General features: G+C 37.5%; 1 protein-coding gene and 1 long non-coding RNA gene across 4 annotated transcripts in view; both read right to left on the bottom strand.

The window, feature by feature from the left end:
- Positions 1–7,620, bottom strand: part of LOC122087946 (trihelix transcription factor GT-1-like) — a 14,782-nt gene extending 7,162 nt beyond the window's left edge. For both annotated transcript variants that reach the window (XM_042657079.1, XM_042657081.1), the window contains exons 1-2: positions 6,376–7,620; positions 1,275–1,313 (exon numbers count right to left, since the gene is read on the bottom strand). In XM_042657079.1, the coding sequence (XP_042513013.1) occupies positions 1,275–1,313; positions 6,376–6,916 (580 nt within the window). In that variant the 5' untranslated portion in view covers positions 6,917–7,620. The remainder of the gene's footprint in view (positions 1–1,274; positions 1,314–6,375) is intronic.
- Positions 7,621–16,946: 9,326 nt separating this feature from the next.
- Positions 16,947–17,770, bottom strand: part of LOC122089253 — a 4,796-nt gene continuing 3,972 nt past the window's right edge. For both annotated transcript variants that reach the window (XR_006143286.1, XR_006143285.1), the window contains exon 3: positions 16,947–17,397. This is a non-coding gene — a long non-coding RNA (uncharacterized LOC122089253). The remainder of the gene's footprint in view (positions 17,398–17,770) is intronic.

Here is a 17,770-nt window from a genome sequence, read left to right as displayed (position 1 = left end):
TTTTTTCCTTTTCTTTTTTTTTCACTTTTTGTTCCAAAAAAAAAAAACGAAACACACCATAAATGCACCCTTTTTTCGTTCCCATAGAACGAAAAAAGTCCAGAAACGTTGTTTTAGAACGTTACCAAACGCAGCCTACCAAAACTGAAGTGACTAAATAGTTCGACAGAATTCCACATAGGTATAACACATTTTAGCTTTTTGTTGGAGAATGCTATCAGGTATCCCTCTTATAGGGAACAGCTCTCACACAAACATGTGATTTTCTGACAAATAACCCTACATTGAGCAAATGCAAGATGTAGTGCCCCTGCAATTTACATAACAAGCTGAAAACTCATATCTACTTCTGTCATTTCAATGGCAGAATAACTGGAGAAGGCAATAATAGCATTGATAAAAATTCTAATTAGAACTAACAAAACCATGAACATTTATGAGGCATGACGTGGAGCTCAGTCAATAGCATAGCAGTTCTCTGGGTTGACTTTTATAACATCTACTATTCTACTGACACCATGCACCCCAAGAATATTATGCTACAATTCAGTAAAAAACACTAAACTTTTGCTCTATTTACACATTCAAACTTCCAAACCATCCAGCAAACTACAAATCATGCAATGACTAAATAATTGTTCTGGAATGTAAGATGATTGCACCAGGCATTTTTTTTGTTTCCCCCGACCCCCACCCCAAAACATCCATCAGGCACCTTTTAATATTGTACTGTTTGTATTTGTATTTAAATAGAAATTACCAAGTGCACCCATATACTAGTACTGGAATCTATCCCACCTAACTGTTGATGCAGTCGCTTCCTTTATCTCAGATCTGATCATAGATTCGATTATTTGGCTTCATTGCATCAGAGATCCATAATCTGGATTTTCATATTAGCATCGACTGCAGTTTCCAACTAATTTATTAATGATCCTCACTCTCTAACGCTTGTGAATTGTGCTTTATTCTCTACAGATTACCACTTTAGGCCTTTTCCAGTCGACCATAAAGAATACCCACATTTACACATAGAAACTACTGAGTCCTATGCTAGATAAGTTTCAACTTGTCTGGTGAATAAACCTTGCAATAGGTACAAATTTCAACAAGTCTAATGAATTTATGTAAATAAATAGAAATAACAAAATTGACCCATGTGGAATTACTCTATTTTTCATCTGCCACAGTTAAACAACAAGCTACATTAAATAAAACAGAATCTTGAATTGAAGAAGATACTTCTGTTTTGGAATTTAGCAAACAATATTTACCTTCAACAGAAACAAATGGAATACTGGCATCCTCAAGACCTATGCAAAAACAGTGAAGCAGTTGTCAGAAATCAGAATACTAAATTACTAACAGATTTTACTTTGCTGTAAAATATTGGTCTTAATGCTATAGGTGTGCAAGTGAACAATACTGTCAAAATATGTAAAACCACAAATACTCAACCAAAGAAAAGAGAGATAAATAGTGCAGGTGTAGCCAAATTATAGAAAATTTCAATCAACATAGGAAGTATGAACGGTGCATGTCATGAAATGTAGCATCAACTAAGTGCCAGGTAATGCCAAGAACTACTAGCTATGAGTGCTACTATCAAGAATATGTGGATTCTATGAAGCAAGATTCCAAGCTCAAAAAATTTAAATGCTCAACAAAATTCAGTGAGTAGGGAAACATTTTGCACATTGTAACGCCCTGACCCCATTAACTTGGCACAATATTGTCCTCTTTGGCCCATGGGCCTCAAGGCTTTCAAACACGTTGATGTAGATCCACACTTTGGAAGGACCTACCACAGGATGAAAGGCCCAGCCAAAAGGGGCCTATCGATCCACACCTAAGTCCACTTCAAGTGGCTGAAGTAGTTGTTAGAATGAGGGCCCATTGGGTCCATCGATTCTAGCTATAGGGATTTAATTATTTGTTTAATAAGTGAGCCCCATGGGGCCCACCAATTGTAATGTCCTATATGGACTATTAGTTAATTAGTCTACTCCGTGTTGGAGTTATAGTCTAAGTCCTATTATAAGTCCAAGTCCTACTAGGAGTGTCTAGTCCTATTTGGAAACTAGCTCCTAGTTATGTTAAGATTGCTATTCTGCCCTCTTTAAATAGAGGAGTCTATGCCCTCATAATTTCATATTTGAATAAAGAAAGTTTGCAATCAATTGCTTAGAGCAATTGGGATAGCTGTGGGTGAGAAGCCCAAGCTGAGACAGCCACTCCTCCGCTTGTCCCTTTGTTATTTCCTCTTATTTACTTAAGTCGATTGCCTATTTCTGGTCACTGTTGCTGCTATTATTAATACAATAGAAATCAGACATGTTCATTAAAGATTGACCAGCAAGAACACTTCTCTCTTGAAGCCAATCGATCTCCTCTGCTGCCTACACTTTAAGTCTGATTTGCAAGACCTTTTGAGGGTATGTTCAATGGACCACTCGATCCACTTTAGAAGACTATTCAGAGCTGCCAACTACTGTCACTGCAGAATTCTGACAAATTCTCTCTCCTAGGTCTGATTTTCAAGAAAGTAATTATCTCATCAACTAGATGTCCGAAGTCCTTCAAAATTTTGGGTTTTTGTACCCTTCCTAGGGACTACCTACGCCCAAGAGTGCAGCCCATTTTGAGGTCCACAGCTGCAGCAGCCCCTCTCCCACTTTGGGTCTATTGCAGGTGAGTTTCTCTCTCCTGGCCGATTGGAGTATCTCTTGGGTTTTCTTTGGTAAGTTGCTTTAGTCTTGTGTGGATTATTCCTGGGTTTTGTTTCCTTCTTTCTTAAGCATCTTTAAGTGTAATTTGGATACTAGTTGTATTGTTTGGAATTATACATTGTGGGGGTTAACTTCTTGCAATCTACTCCTACATTACACGTTCTGCCAGGTTAAGGAGGCTAGAGGTTATCAACTAACCCAACAATCTCCCCCTAAGCAATATAGGACTAAAGTTTGCACCCTCACCAATCTCCCAAACCCCTTGGTACTTGTTATATTCTTGGTGGGGACACCTCACCATCTCCCAGGCTAGCTTGTCGTATTCTTATGCGATGTGGGACTAAAGTTTACACACCCTCACCGATCTCCCAAACCCCCTGATACTTGTCATATTCTTGGTGGGGATACCTCACCGATCTCCTAGGCGGTCTAGTACTTGTCGTATTCTTAGGCAATGTGGGACTAAAGTTTACACACCATCACCGATCTCTCAAATCCCTTAGTACTTTCCGTATTCTTGGTGAGGGCACCTCATCGATCTCCCAGACGGGTTTGGTACTTGTCGTATTCTTGGGTGTCACATTCTTCTTCCCTTTTGGCACAACGTCCCAGTTGTGGCCCCACACACTGTCAGGGTCCATTGTGATACCATTTGTAACACTCCAGCCCTATTAACTTGGCACAATATTGTCCTCTTTGGCCCATGGCCGCAAGGCTTTAAAACACGTTGTGTCCTGTTAAGGAAGCCAAAAGTAATCTCCCTGAAGGCGATGTGGGACTAAAATTTGCACACCATCACCGATCTCCCAAACCCCCTAGTACTTGCGTATTCTTGGTGAGGACACCTCACCGATCTCCTAAGCCGGTCTAGTACTTTCCGTATTCTTAGGCGATGCGGGACTAAAGTTTGCACACCCTCACCGATCTCTTAAACCCCCTGATACTTTCCGTATTCTTAGTGGGGACACCTCACCAATCTCCCAGATAGGTCTGTAACTTGCCGTCTTCTTGGATGTCACACACATAATATCAACTTGGTAGCATGTCCATAATCCCATAAAATGCAAGTACCAACCCGGCCAATGACAATCATATTTCATAATGTTGTACTCAAAGAAACATTCTAGCTTGCCCCATGAGAAAGGTGAAGACGGTCACAAAATGTTACAATTGGCATAGCATAGATAAGAACATGGGAAGTCAAAAGTGTAATGCTGCATTAGGAAGTCAAAACATTGTGTACACTGGGTAGAACAATCACCAATGCACCTAGAAGAACCTTTGACTGAGTAACTTCTTAGCAAAAACATTGAACATGAAAGCTAAGTCACCAATTCAGTTAGAAGCAATTTAGGGACTTCATAGGTACCAAAATAAAACTAAAAATCTACTTACAATAAGAAAGTGTACTTGAAATAGGGAACTCGGTCCATAATATGAATAGATGTCTCTTTTAACTAAAACTCTATCTTAACTAGTTAGAATAGGTGTCCCACATAATTTAAAACTCCATCCAAAGTAGGAATAGGAGTTCTATTCAGGCATGACTGATGATGACTCTATCCTATCCTTAACAAGCAAGAAAATAACAATAACTTAATGAAATGAAACACTGTTGATGCATCATTGGAGGTGCTCCTATTGGATAGTTACCATAAATATTAGACAGAAGATCATGCTCTTGGAAAATTATATTTAAATGCATCATTTAAACTTTGTCTAGAAAATTGCTCAGTGCTGTTTGAGAGTCAAGAGAGTGACATGCCTTCTCTCTGAGCTTGCTCACTGTAGTTTCTGTTTGTGCAGTTGCTATTAATGCTTGCACATTAGAATTTTAGTCCAGTTATGTCCAATGCTTCTTATTGCAATTGCAGAACTTTTTACCATTTCCCGGTTTGCATTTGTCCATATGAAGATCAGTTCTCTATGAGATTTGCCAAAATGTGAACTAGGAGCCATAGAGCTCCTTGTTGTTTTGCTATTGAATAAAATTGGCTTTTGTTGCTACATGTTCTGTGGGATTCAGAATGCTCCGTTGTGGGGTGGAAGTGACCCATGGTTTAAAGTATCTCTGATACGATACGCTATCCCTCCGATACGTATCTTAAATTTAGTCAACCGATACGGCGACCGATACCGATACTTTAATCCTTGATCTTTAGCATATCTTAGCGTAACTCCGATACAATACGATACCCTCCGACACGTATCTTAAATTTAGCCGACCGATATGGCGGCCGATACCGATACTGATACTTTAATCCTGACCGTGGAACAACCCTTGGTGGAATGCTAAGGTTGGCTGATGGGATGTTAGCCTAGTTCCAGGTGGATGCTTGATTCGTATCTTTCTTCTATTCCTTCATTCTTCTGATCTACCTATCACTGATTCAGGTTAGTAATTTCTGGTTTTCAACTGAGTGTCTGAGCCTAATCTCTTAACCTAATTCCAGGTGGGATGCTTGGTTCATATCTTTCTTCTATTCCTTCATTCTTCTAGTCTATCTATCACTGATTCAGGTTAATAATTTCTGGCTTTTTTCAACTGAGTTTCTGAACCTAAATTGTTAGGGTTCTAGAAGCCCCATCAAGTGGTATACATGGGATCATCTAATCATCTTCAGGCCTCCAGACACTTGTTCTGACCCCTCTTTGGCTCCCCATCCAAAAGGTTTTATTCAAACAAACTAAATAGGAACTGTCTCAGCAATCCAGGCCTCTCTAGAAAGTTTGGCCAGAACATGGGTGGAACGCTCGTGGATGTAAGTATAATAACTTTGTAAATTATTTGCATACAACAGATTTACAGATTCACATCCCATATTTTCTATAAGGGGACAATTCATTTATATGGCCCGTTAAGAAAGCCTATCATTAATGGTCCACCCTCATCATGCAATGTGGAATTGTGGACAGATGATGTCACAATTCTGACCATTGGATAGAGAGGATATGTGCACTCTCCTGTAGTCCTGAATTTTCAAAGCTATATTGAACAACAAAAGACGAAAATCTTATCCAATCAACTAGAGCATAAGTTCAGAACTTCTAACAGAAAAGACATGTGCAACACACAGCATAAAATTTGACAGATCCATTATAAGGGAGAACAATAACCAATCAATAGGATTTAGAGGAAGAAAGTATTTTCTTTGTGGTGCACTATTGACATGCTGCTGGAAACAAAAAATGTGCAAAAACTGCACTGGCGTCTTTATAAAATTAAAAAAATAAAAAATTATGCACAAACAAGGGGCATTTATGTGTGTGATTCTAAAGAAGATGGGGTTATTTCTAGCTTCAAAAACTAGCAATATAACTTCTTACAAGGAAGAGGTGAATTTTCAATCTCACATTGTGATGGATTCCTCCATGTTGAACAAAAGTTGCAGATTTAATGAAAACATTTTTGATGTATATGATATAACAGACTTAACTGTAGGAAAACAATTGCAGTCAAAGAGTCCTAATCAGTACAATATATATATATATATATATATATATGTTTCTGAAACTTCCCTAGTTAGTGGTATTTTAAAACTGCTAGCATCCCAACCTAATTTAGGAATATAAAATGAGCAAATAGCATTCAAGAAGGAGAAAACCAGCATAACTAATAAAACAATCAGAAATTAAAACTCATTACCTCTATCTGAGAATTGGATGCAGGAATCGACCTTAGAAGGTGTAGGACTTTTGTAAGAGGCGTTCTTACTTCTCTCCCTGAGCAGTTCCTCAAGTTCTTTGTAGTACGACATCTTGGCTGAACCACTACCTCTATCTTGGTACTTCGCCTTCTTGAACTCTTTCAATAAGTTCCTCCACTTATCGGTGCACATGGTCGGAGATCGATCGAAACCCTTCTCCCTCATCTTAGACGAAATCTGCTCCCAGAGATGCTTATTGGACTTGGAAGTATTGAAGAGACTATCCATTTCTCGCCGGAAACTGATAAGATTTCGTGTCTCGTCCTGGACCCAAGTCTCAGCCCGCTTCTTAGGCGCCTTCACCTCGTGTTCTTCCCCGCTACTCTCGCCCAGAATCATTTGCTGCTGTTGCTGCTGCTGCTGCTGCTGCTGCTGTTGTTGCTGGGACTGCAACCCAACATTGGCGACAACTTCAATCATCATCTCTCTTCCCTCCTCCTTATAAAAATCAATTGGACGAGGCTTCTCAGATAAGTACATGATTCTTGACAAGAATCTACAAGGCAATGTAAAGAAAAGATAAAGGAATGCTAGAAAACAAGAGAAACAGTTTCAGTTTTAGGGAGTCACAGAAAAAGATAGCAATTGGGTTCGATTGGGGAAAGAAATACTAATAAGAGACATGGCTAGAACAAGAAACTATTGTAAGATATGGGTTTTGTCGGTGAAAGGGAAAGGTGGGATACCCTCGTGTTTCGGATTCAAGAATTGATTGGACCAGCTTGGAAAGATCAAGAAGTACTCTCTCACAGAGTGAAGAAGTCGTTCTTGGGAGAGAAAGAAAGCGACAGAAGGGTAAGAGGGAAGTGGGAATTGTAGGGAAACAGATGGCAAGGAAAACCCATTTCAAAGATTCTGAGATTGGGTTGTCGATCATGGGAGAAAGAGAATGGAATTTTTTTTTTGAGAACGAACAGTAAAAGGTATTTAAATTCGTGGGTTTTGTATGAAATTTTTTCGTTTTATTTTCTCTTGCAGAAAGTGATTGAACTTTGCGAGCTCAAATCGCTGGCCCTCCTCTGAAAGGGAAAGGGGGCGATTCTTATTCTTAAGCAGAGAAGAGAGAGAGAGAGAAGGTGAAATGGTTATGCCTTGCGAGGGTAGCGAAGAGAAGAGGAACAGTGGTTGAAGTGGGAGTCGTCGTCTGCACTTCAGGTCCTCTTCTTTTTTCGTCATGGGTGGGAAGTGGGAAGTGGGAAGTGGGAAGGAGAAGATATCAAAAGAGTCAATCGACACGTGACACAAATCATGTGGACATGCTTTGGACCCACCAAGAGAAACCTCCCATCGGACGAGCCAAATGGAACTGATATGCTTTCGATAATGCATGCTGATGGATAAAACCTACCCCACCAATCCAATGACAACAATAGTAAAAGCATCAACTGAGACGAATCTCTGTCATAGTATCATGGGGAGAAGTACTCATTTCGCCCGATGGGCGTATGTAGGCTTCTTTCCTGAGATAGGATCCGTTGTTTGTACGAGTCAGCATTCAACACATGTCATTCATTCTGCTATTACAAAGAATAAAAAAAGGTATATTTGGAAACAAAAACGACAAGTGTTGGATGTTGACTTGTACGACCAAGTGATCGTATGAGCAGTTGACCAATTTTCTTATTCACCACCCCCCCCACCCTTTTTTTAGGGAGAGAACCTTATTGATTTGGTGTTGCCTACATCAGTACACAAAGCCAATCAGAGGGCACTCAAGAGCACTTCAACGCGGCGGGGAGGGGTGTAGCATGGTCTTCTCACACCCACCTGTGTTTAAGGTAGATAACACCAAACTGACAGGGTTCTTTCTCCATTTTATTACTAATCTATGCTAATTTAGGTAAAATACGATCTTAAAAATGGACCCGGTTTATCTTCATCCAAGGTGAGGGTTATCATGGAATCTACAATTGGATGGGAAAGGATATTTTCAATCTTATACAATGTATAAGAGTAAAAATTAAATGTTGGACCATAATTCAATCACAGTACTACACCACCATGGGTGAAAGTACGTGTGTCATATGCCATACCCTTGTTTCACAAGAAAGGTTATTTCTAAGTTTCAAAACCATGACCAACTTGTTGCACTAGTGCAATTTAACCGTTAATTTGATTTATTAGTTATTCAGTTCAAATTCGATTTATCCAGTTTGATTCAACTTGATGTTTTCAACTCTATAACCGAACCAAACCAAATTAAAATTCATTTTTTGAACTTAATAATCAAGTTAAACTTAATCCCTCAAAAATAAAACTTGGTCCCAAATCCTCACCACTTCCCAAAAATTCACAACAAGCCACATTACCCTCCAAAGCAAGTTTATGGACATTTCTAATATCCAATATTTTAGAGATTCCGGATCGTCTCCAATGCCCTAGAGCAATCAACACACATCAAATGCCTAGCAGCACCTGGGCACACACCCCTAGCCACCGAATGCACAATGGGCACACTCGGGCACTTGAGAGGATCTGGTTCCCAAAATTTGGGATTAGGATCTTTTCCAGCAATGGGGGTACCAGGGAAGGTTTTGTGTCACTCTCTCTCATGTTTTGTGTTTTTTCTCTCCTCATTAATACCTCTCCGTAACCCCTTGTGCTGGAAAAAATCCAAATCCCAAAATTTGTGATATGTCTATGTTATTGCTTTTTTCCTCTTTTCAAAATTTTTGAAAAGCAAAACTTGGTTGCAATCAAAATTAGTGAAAAAGAAACTATAATCTTACTTTCATGTATTATTATTCTGGCACTTTTTTTTTAATGAGACTATAATAACTCATTCTATGTGATACTTGAAAGTGGTGGGAGACACTGTCAGATCATTATTTTCAAAACTCTTTTTTATCATTTTTTTTTTTTTTTAACAAAGGTGTCTGAACCAACCTAGTCATACATTGACTAATCTTTAAGAGGACTAACAAAGCAACGAGATGCATGTTATTCCATATTTTAAATAACTTTTGGGAATGAGATAAGGAAATTAAAGAATATTACAACTTCTTAGTACATTATTTTTGTTATAATAAGAAACACCTTTTTTATTTTATTTTTCTTTTTTGATAGAAAAATGAACACCTTTTTATGAAGTTATCTGACATTTCAAATTTGCACAATCTCAATGAATCTTTAAAAATATACAAGATAATATGTAAATACATGATATTTCATAAAATTTGAGCCAATTATCGTCCCTTGTCAATGAACATCTTTATAATCTTACCAAAAAAATATAAAAATAAACACCTTTATAAGATTTTTCTTTTAGGTAACTACTATCCTTATAAGAATGTCATAAAGATATTAATTGCAACATCTTCATAATTCATATTCTTATCAACTTAATGAGCATTTTATTACCAAAATAATAATAATAATAATAATAATAATAATAATAATAATAATAATAATAATAATAAAAAAAAAAAAAATTGTACTTGAAGGCATTTTTTTTAACATAATGCTAACCCCCCCTTATGTATTACCATTAATGCTTCATTTGCTCTTATCTACAACTTTTTTTTTTTTTTTTTTTGGACGAGTTGAAATGAGTAAGTGAGCCAATCACAACCCTTTGATAACACATGCAATCTAGTGTGGAAATAGGGTATTGTAGAATTCTAGGCTCAATTATAATCTCAATTCAATATTATCCCAATTAAATGGGGCTAGTTACATCATTTTCTCTAATCACTTATAGTCAAAGTTATACTTGTTACTAGTCCTAAGCTATGAATGTCTTTTCATTATTTATCCAAGATTAAAAAAAAATTATTTGAATTTGATCGAATTCTATAATAATGAAAAATAAATAAATAAATAATTGAGTAGTTATAGTATTAAGATGAATTTAGATATGTCTATGCCCTTGTGATGCCCAAGCCAAATCTCGATGACTCGTATGATTGCAAGCAAAGAAAAATAAGATAATCATAATTTTTAAATGAAAATTTTATTTTCCTTCTTACAACCGAGGACTATTGTGGTAAAAATAGTAATGGAATGTTTTGAAATTAATTACAAGTATGTTAACCAATGATTACAAAGAAAATTATTCTAGTTTTGATTTGATTCGATTTTCCTTCCATTTTATTAAGCTTCTTGCTATTTCAGCATATCCCTGAACCAAGCCCATGCCAAAACCCAAGCCCAACCCACTTAGATTTCTCACATTTCTCACCAAGCGTAAAAAACCATTCTATAGATATGGATCCAACCCCAATTCATTTTAAAAGGGCTGTTCCCTCACCCCTCCAAAAAAAAAAAGTGAGAAGGATGTTCATGGATGGCCCACTAAGTAAAGGGTCAGGCTAGACTTGGTGGTTGAATCTTTTTGGGGGTGAGACTTCTACTGTATGAGTTTAAGCAATTAAAATAGTGATCATAATCCCTAGGTCAAGCACCACGTACGGCAAGCGATGCTTCCGCAAGACCAATGGGAAATAGTAAGCATCTCAAGACTCGAACCCACAACCAACCAACTCGAGCGGTGATGGGTTGAGGGCATTTTCACCACTAGGCTACCAACCCCATTGTTTAAGCAATTACAATCATGAAATAATTTTTTTTGAGAGTGCTCTTTGAATAAAAGTCACTTAATCGGTCAATACTCAATAGTGTATTTGAGGTGACTAATTAAAATTTTGATCTAGCTGAATAGCTCTAAACTCAAAATACATATTGGACAGATCACAAGGTTGTGTTTGGTACGTATTTTGGAATAGGTTTCGAGTTTAAATTAATTTAAAACCCGATTAATCTTTATTTTCTTGTTTCAAAATGCATTCTAGATCTAGAATCTATTTCGATAATGCATATCAAACGTGGCATAATAATGTTTATGTGGTTCTTCCTCGTTATTTTATTAACTCAATGAAGGTAAGAGTTCATGTATATGCACATCTTACAATCATAGATACACTCTGAACCTTGTCAGGAAAAAAAAAAAAGATAAACATTTTGACCCTAATACCAAAATGTTCTCACCTCATGGATGATTTTTCTTTCGCAAAATGTCTTAGAAGAAAACCTGAAATGCTAGGACATAAACCGAATATCGCCTTAACGTTTTGGGTTTAATTAGTGATATTTGGTTTGAACTGGTACATGTGTAAATCAAATAAAAAAATCAATCAAAATTGGACCAAACCGACTATTAAACACCCCTAGTTTAGATGATCCAATTCAATATTTAGAATTTAACCCTAAAAGCACACAACTCATCATCTACGAATGACAATGCAAATGGTTCAATTACAGTTTACTCATCGAGCTATAATGTGTTGTTTAGATTCCCTCTTTCCAAACCCGATTAAAAATAGAATTATGGAAAAAAGACGAGCATGTGATCGCAATGTACACACCCTCTCACATACTTTCTTTCATTATTTAACGTAGTGGATTCCTTTTATACGAATCAACATCCATCGAAACTCTTTTATTATATTCTATATAATTTGATATTTTACCACAACGTCATGATTATAAATCATTGACAGTCATATAGACAACTATTGAACCAACCTCATCATTTGGGCAAGCGCCGCAAACCCATTCTTATTATACTCAGTGCCAGTGAAAGCGTTTAAAAATGGAGGAAGCCATGAGAGGAACAGAACTAGGTTTTGAAGTCTGCAACTTCCTAGGGTTTTGGATTTCTCATATACTCGTCCCTATACTCTTATTTTAGTTATGTTAGACAAATCTCCAGTCTGTAATCTGTATTGCCAATTGTACAATGGGGTGTCATATCATTAATTTAAGCTTTAATATCCAACTAAGCTTAAACTATTAAGTCTATAATGGAATCCAATGGTCAATAAAACTTAAGAAAACAGTCAATGAGGGTTTCTCTTTCTCCATTGAAGTCCTCTAATGGGTCCAATCTTCCACAGTGGAGTTGCTATCTCAATGGCCAACAACCCATTTACTGCATTTTTATAAGCTGTGACCCTCTTTGCTTAGAATTATGGGTTCATATCCTCTTTGCTCCCGTGCTTGTCTGTTTCAATTACAACAAAAAACAAAACCCATAAAGGCTGGGAACCCTTCATGTGCTAATGGATAGGTTTCAAGTTTTTTCTCTAAATGATTAACCCAAAGAGAGTAGATACTATTTAGTAGGGGTTTCAAAATTTAACCCAAACCGGTTGGGCTGACCGGATTCAACCAAATCGACGGTTTGACACCCTTAGATACATATGAAAAGTCGAAACTGAACCGATAACAAATCGATAAGAGCCCATTAAAATTATTCAATAAAAACCTGAAAACCAATCTCACTTTAAGGGTTCAGCACCGGTTTAAATCGTAGGCACATAAAAACAATTGGGATCGACAGAAACCCAACCAAATCGACTGTTTCACACCCCAGGATACTTGATATAGTATCTCCCTCTTCACATTTATTGTCTATAAGTGTTCATTGTTGTTGATAGGTTTGCGACTTGGGAGCACACAACATGCCACTGCCATACCCGGTCCCAGCTCTTCAACTTAAATCATAAAGTCATAAAAAAAAAAAAAGGTAAATTATATCTGAGTACCTAATGTTTGAAGAAACTACGCACAAATATCTTCATGTGTGATAATTTATATTTGGGATACAATTTTTCATATTTTTAATTTTGCCCCATATCACACCACCACCATTACCACCTCCTCATATAATGGAATAAATGTAGCCTTTTGTCACCCAAGAGTGGAGCACCACCAAGCCTCCCTGATATCTCTCTCGATAATCATCTGCCACCCATTATAGGTGTCGCAACACTTTTTTTTTTAATAAAAGACATTGATTGAGAAGAAGGCATTCAAGGTAAAGCATCTTGAAGCAATAAGAGAAGGATTTACAATAAAAGAAGGGCTCGAAACCACCAAATGAGGTAACCAAATTCTAGATGATCTAAAGGCAAGATAATCAGCAAAGACATTATGTATTGTAGATTAGCAACACATTAAGTGTAAAAAATCTACCCAAAAAATAAAAAAACCCAAACATAAGATCAATGGGTAACCTTGAAAATATGAAAGAAAAACAAATGCCCTAAAAATATAAAATTTATGAAATATATGAAATACTCCAACATATTATTTATGAAACAAAATATATCTCAAACAATATAATAAATTAAATACGAGGCATCCAGGTGTAATTTCTCTAAACGTTAGGTAGCTCAAATGTAATTTAATATATAAAAAAAAAGGGTTGAAACATTTATGAACCGAATCTATGGGTAATAAATCCACAAATATAATCCATCAAACAAAAAAAATTAAGAAATGAACCAACAAAACATGGGCATGGGCCTACTGAAACGACACAGTCATCACTGCAGTCAGAGAAAGAGGACGAGAAGTGGACACATGCTGCACATGGCATCCCACATGAGCAGCTCCCTCTCACACCAGACATGGGATGTCTGATGGACAGGCCCAGTTCATAGATTTCAACTTGGATTACTACTCTGCTGCCCCTCATTTGGAATTAGTCCCTATCAAAACTTTGATCATAACCATATTTAAAACTTGGTAAGGGATAATTAGTTGTTCATGTTTTTTTTCCTTTTTTAACTACTTTAAACCCTTAAAAATAAACATTTCTTGAAGCCATTAACAATACTTAACTATTACTAATGATAGTGTTAATCTAATACTTCAGAGTTTAGATCCACCCCAAAGCCCATGATTGGAATTTTTTCAAATTGTCAGAGTGGGTCCCACCATACCCGTGCATTATTACTGATTAAACTGATGATTTTGGGAGAAACATGGGACATTATTAAAGGGGATATCAATTGTGCCACTCAATGATACAATAAGTATCAAGAGGTTTGGGAGATCAGTGAGGGTGAGCAAACTTTAGTCCCACACAGTCTAGGGAGATATTGTTAAGCTAGTTGATAATCTCTAACTTTCTTGACATTGCACAACACGTTTTTAAATATTGAAACCCATGGATCAAAGAGGACAATATTGTGCCAATGTTAATAGAACCGAGGTGTTACATCAACAACACTGGTTGTTTTAACTCATGAGACCAGCTTTGTAACAACTTAGACTACTTTTCTTCCCCTCATTTGGAATAGTCCCTAACAAACTTGATCAAAATCATGTTGTAACTTTACAAGAGATGATCTTTCTTTAACTACTTTTAAGCATTAAAAGAAACATTTCTTGAAGCCATAGGTAATACTTAACTATATTAATGATACTCTGTTAATCTAGTGCTTCAGAGTTTAGATCCAGCCCAACCCCATGATTGGGTTTTTTCAATTTTCAGAGTGGGACCCAACACACCCATGTATTATTACTGATTAAATTGGTGGTTTTGGGAGAAACAGGGGCCCATTTGGATACCACTGGTGCCTATAAAAGGTGATATCAACTGCATTGGTTGTTGTAACTCATGAGAGCAGCTTAGCAAGAAGGAATTTGCAGCAACTGCTTTAGAAGTCAGAAACAGAGAGAGAGAGAGAGAGAGTTGACTGTAAAGAGGGGAGAGGAAGAAAGGAAAAGAAAAGAAAATGGTGTCAAAGGTGGTAGTGGTGCAGAAGACTAGGCAACAGCAGCCACAGCAGCCACAGCAGAAAGGCAGAGATCAACAACATCAGCAGATGCAGTGTAACAAAGGCAAAGCTTGCAAGTTCAAGAAGAGTTGTTTTTCTGGTGAGGATGATGGAGCTTCTTCTGCCATTCTTTTGCTGGCTTGTATTGCCTGTGCTTCTTCTCCTATGAAGAACTATAGATCATAGGCTGTAGAAATATGATTAGAGATGATTACATAGCTTGTTTCCTTTATAAAGGACCAGATTCAATGGTTCTTTTTCTTCTTGGAATTGTGATTTGAGTTAGTTTCTACTCTTCTCTTTGTACTTTGGCAGAAGTCCCCTGTTCTGTTCATGTGTTGTAGTTGTTTTTCAGTGTCTTAACAGTCAGTTTCAGTGAAGTGCCTCTCTCTCTCTCTCTCTCACACACACACACACACACACAGCCCACCAACAACAGTGGAATGGGATTAAAAGTTGCAATCTACAAAAGTAGGACATCTTTTAATGGTTTTAGAACAAAAACACTACCTTTCACTCTCTCTATTAATCAAAGGTTGCGCGTACAACAACACTTTGATTTCAGAGGTTATTTTATCTTGGAGGTAAAATGTCAAGAAATGAAATGGGGGACGTTTCAGACCTTAAGGAGAGTATCTTTCGATATGACTCAACCTCAAATTCTGTTCACAACAACAAGAGGCTCTTCTTCATCTGTTAGATTCAGGCATCTGCACAAGTTACAAGTATTATTACAAGAGACAACCTAAGGGCATCAATATCCTGCTTAGGCCTTAGAGTTGACTCAATGGGTGGGGTAGCAGTTTTTCATTTTTAGCTGAAGCTTCAAACATCATAGAGAGTGCACGTGCCACATGTGGTGACTGCATATATTGTACTAATTTACTCATTTTTTTCATGAGGGTGAGGGTGAGGGTGAGGGTGAGGGTGAGGGTGAGGGTGAGGGTGGGGGGGGGGGGGGGGGGGAAGGGGGGGGGAAGAGGGGCTGTGGGTTGGTTAAAAGCATCCCCCAGTAACTGATAATGGTGGGAGATATAGAAATGGTTAAGATATTCAAAAAATTTCCATTACCAGAAAAGAGACTTTATTACTAGGTAAGAGACTCCCTATTTTCATCTTTGTTTAATATTATTTTGGACCCAATTTCTCTTCACTCGTGGTGATGAGAGAATCTCTTCATCCACCTCATCTGACCAACCTAGAGTCTAATCATAGCATCACATCACCCATGGTCGCCCGTGAAGGAAAATTTAATCATATTATTTTTTATGAATCTATGGTTCTAACTAGAATAAAAAGAGTCCAAAAACTCATTTTCTTTTGGTAAAGATGATGATTTCAACACCTTGACATGGATACAGTTAAGTAAGAAGAATGGTCTATGCCACTTGCTGCGTCATTAACTGTGTTTCATCAGCTACAAATGGTTTTTTTTTTTTTTTTGCAAAGGATAATTTGTCCTCAACAAACTGTAATGTGATCAGAGCTGTGTGCATAGTCTCTGGCAAAATATACAGTCAATAAGCTACATACAGAAACCATTGAAATTGAATCAATACATTTTGGTGGAGCAAAGCCATTGATTTCGGAAGCAAACAAGATTGTCACATAAGGAGCTTCATCTTTCATTACCAAATAGAGGAACCACTATTTTCATATTGGTGTGATCTGTGAAAAGCCTCAACAGAGCAACCCATTGCACAAGGCTTCCGTTACTACAGGGTCTGTGAGGGGAAAATGTATGCAGCCTTACCCCTTGCTTTGCAGGAGAGACTGTTTTGAAGTGTTGATCCCGTGACCAACATGTTGCAATAGTGCAACTAAACTGTTGCGCCACAGGCCTAAATTGTTCAGCTAGGATTATAGGTGTTCTCTCAATGTTAAAGAGTATTTCAATCATTCAGCTGAGACCCTCTAACAATGAATTATCAGAAACAGAGAGATTAAGGAGTCACAATCAAAGAATCAACTACTGACAAAAATTGGTGCACAAGGTCTAGGCCAGTTCAAGCCTCATTCCCTCCATTTATTCAGCCAAAAGAAAGGGGAAGGGGGGAAGGGGGGAAGAGGGGAAGAAAGGAAATTACAAATAAACAAATTTCTTTCTGCACAGGTGTAACTCAACTAGATCTTCTTGCATAGGCAGTACCATCGATAACAGTCAGTTGCATAGGCATCCCCACAGTTATGATCAGAAAAGCATGACCAGCCTTCCTCTGCAGCTTTGCATGACTTGGGGTCTATTGAGACTTCCCCAAGGAAGAACACTCCCACAAGCTTTCATAGGAAACACATTCTAGGTATTAAAATCTCCATCCAGAACCATTTCTCAAATCAGACTCAAACATCCAACTTGTAAGTGTTCTGTTTCTTGTACTATCTTGCAATGATTTCCTGTGGGCAGAACAAATTAGTATTACAGACCCATATGAAATTGGCTGTCAAGTCTCCATTTGCTACCAACATTAGTAGTTTTTTTTTTTTTTTAAATGGAATTAAGGTGGCATAAGTTATGTTATCATGGCTAGACATAGTACCATATTGCCCAATTGGTGACTTTACTATGATTCCATCATATATCTCACCTTGTATTGCACATTTCCCTTCTATCTACCCCTGTTCTGTTCAAAGAACTGTGTTTTCCACCATTTGCTCTTTGTTTTATTTTAAGATATGGTAGAATCAGATTGGGCTCAAACTTGGCACACAAGTAGAGAGGGTAAGCCTACCTGCCACAAAAATTTGGGCCCTACCTTACCCCCGCCCC

This window comes from Macadamia integrifolia, chromosome 9, assembly GCF_013358625.1.
Source record: "Macadamia integrifolia cultivar HAES 741 chromosome 9, SCU_Mint_v3, whole genome shotgun sequence".
Classification (NCBI taxonomy): Eukaryota; Viridiplantae; Streptophyta; class Magnoliopsida; order Proteales; family Proteaceae; genus Macadamia; species Macadamia integrifolia.
The sequence above is the reverse complement of the archived record's forward strand: the minus strand, read 5'-3'. Positions and strand labels throughout refer to the sequence as shown.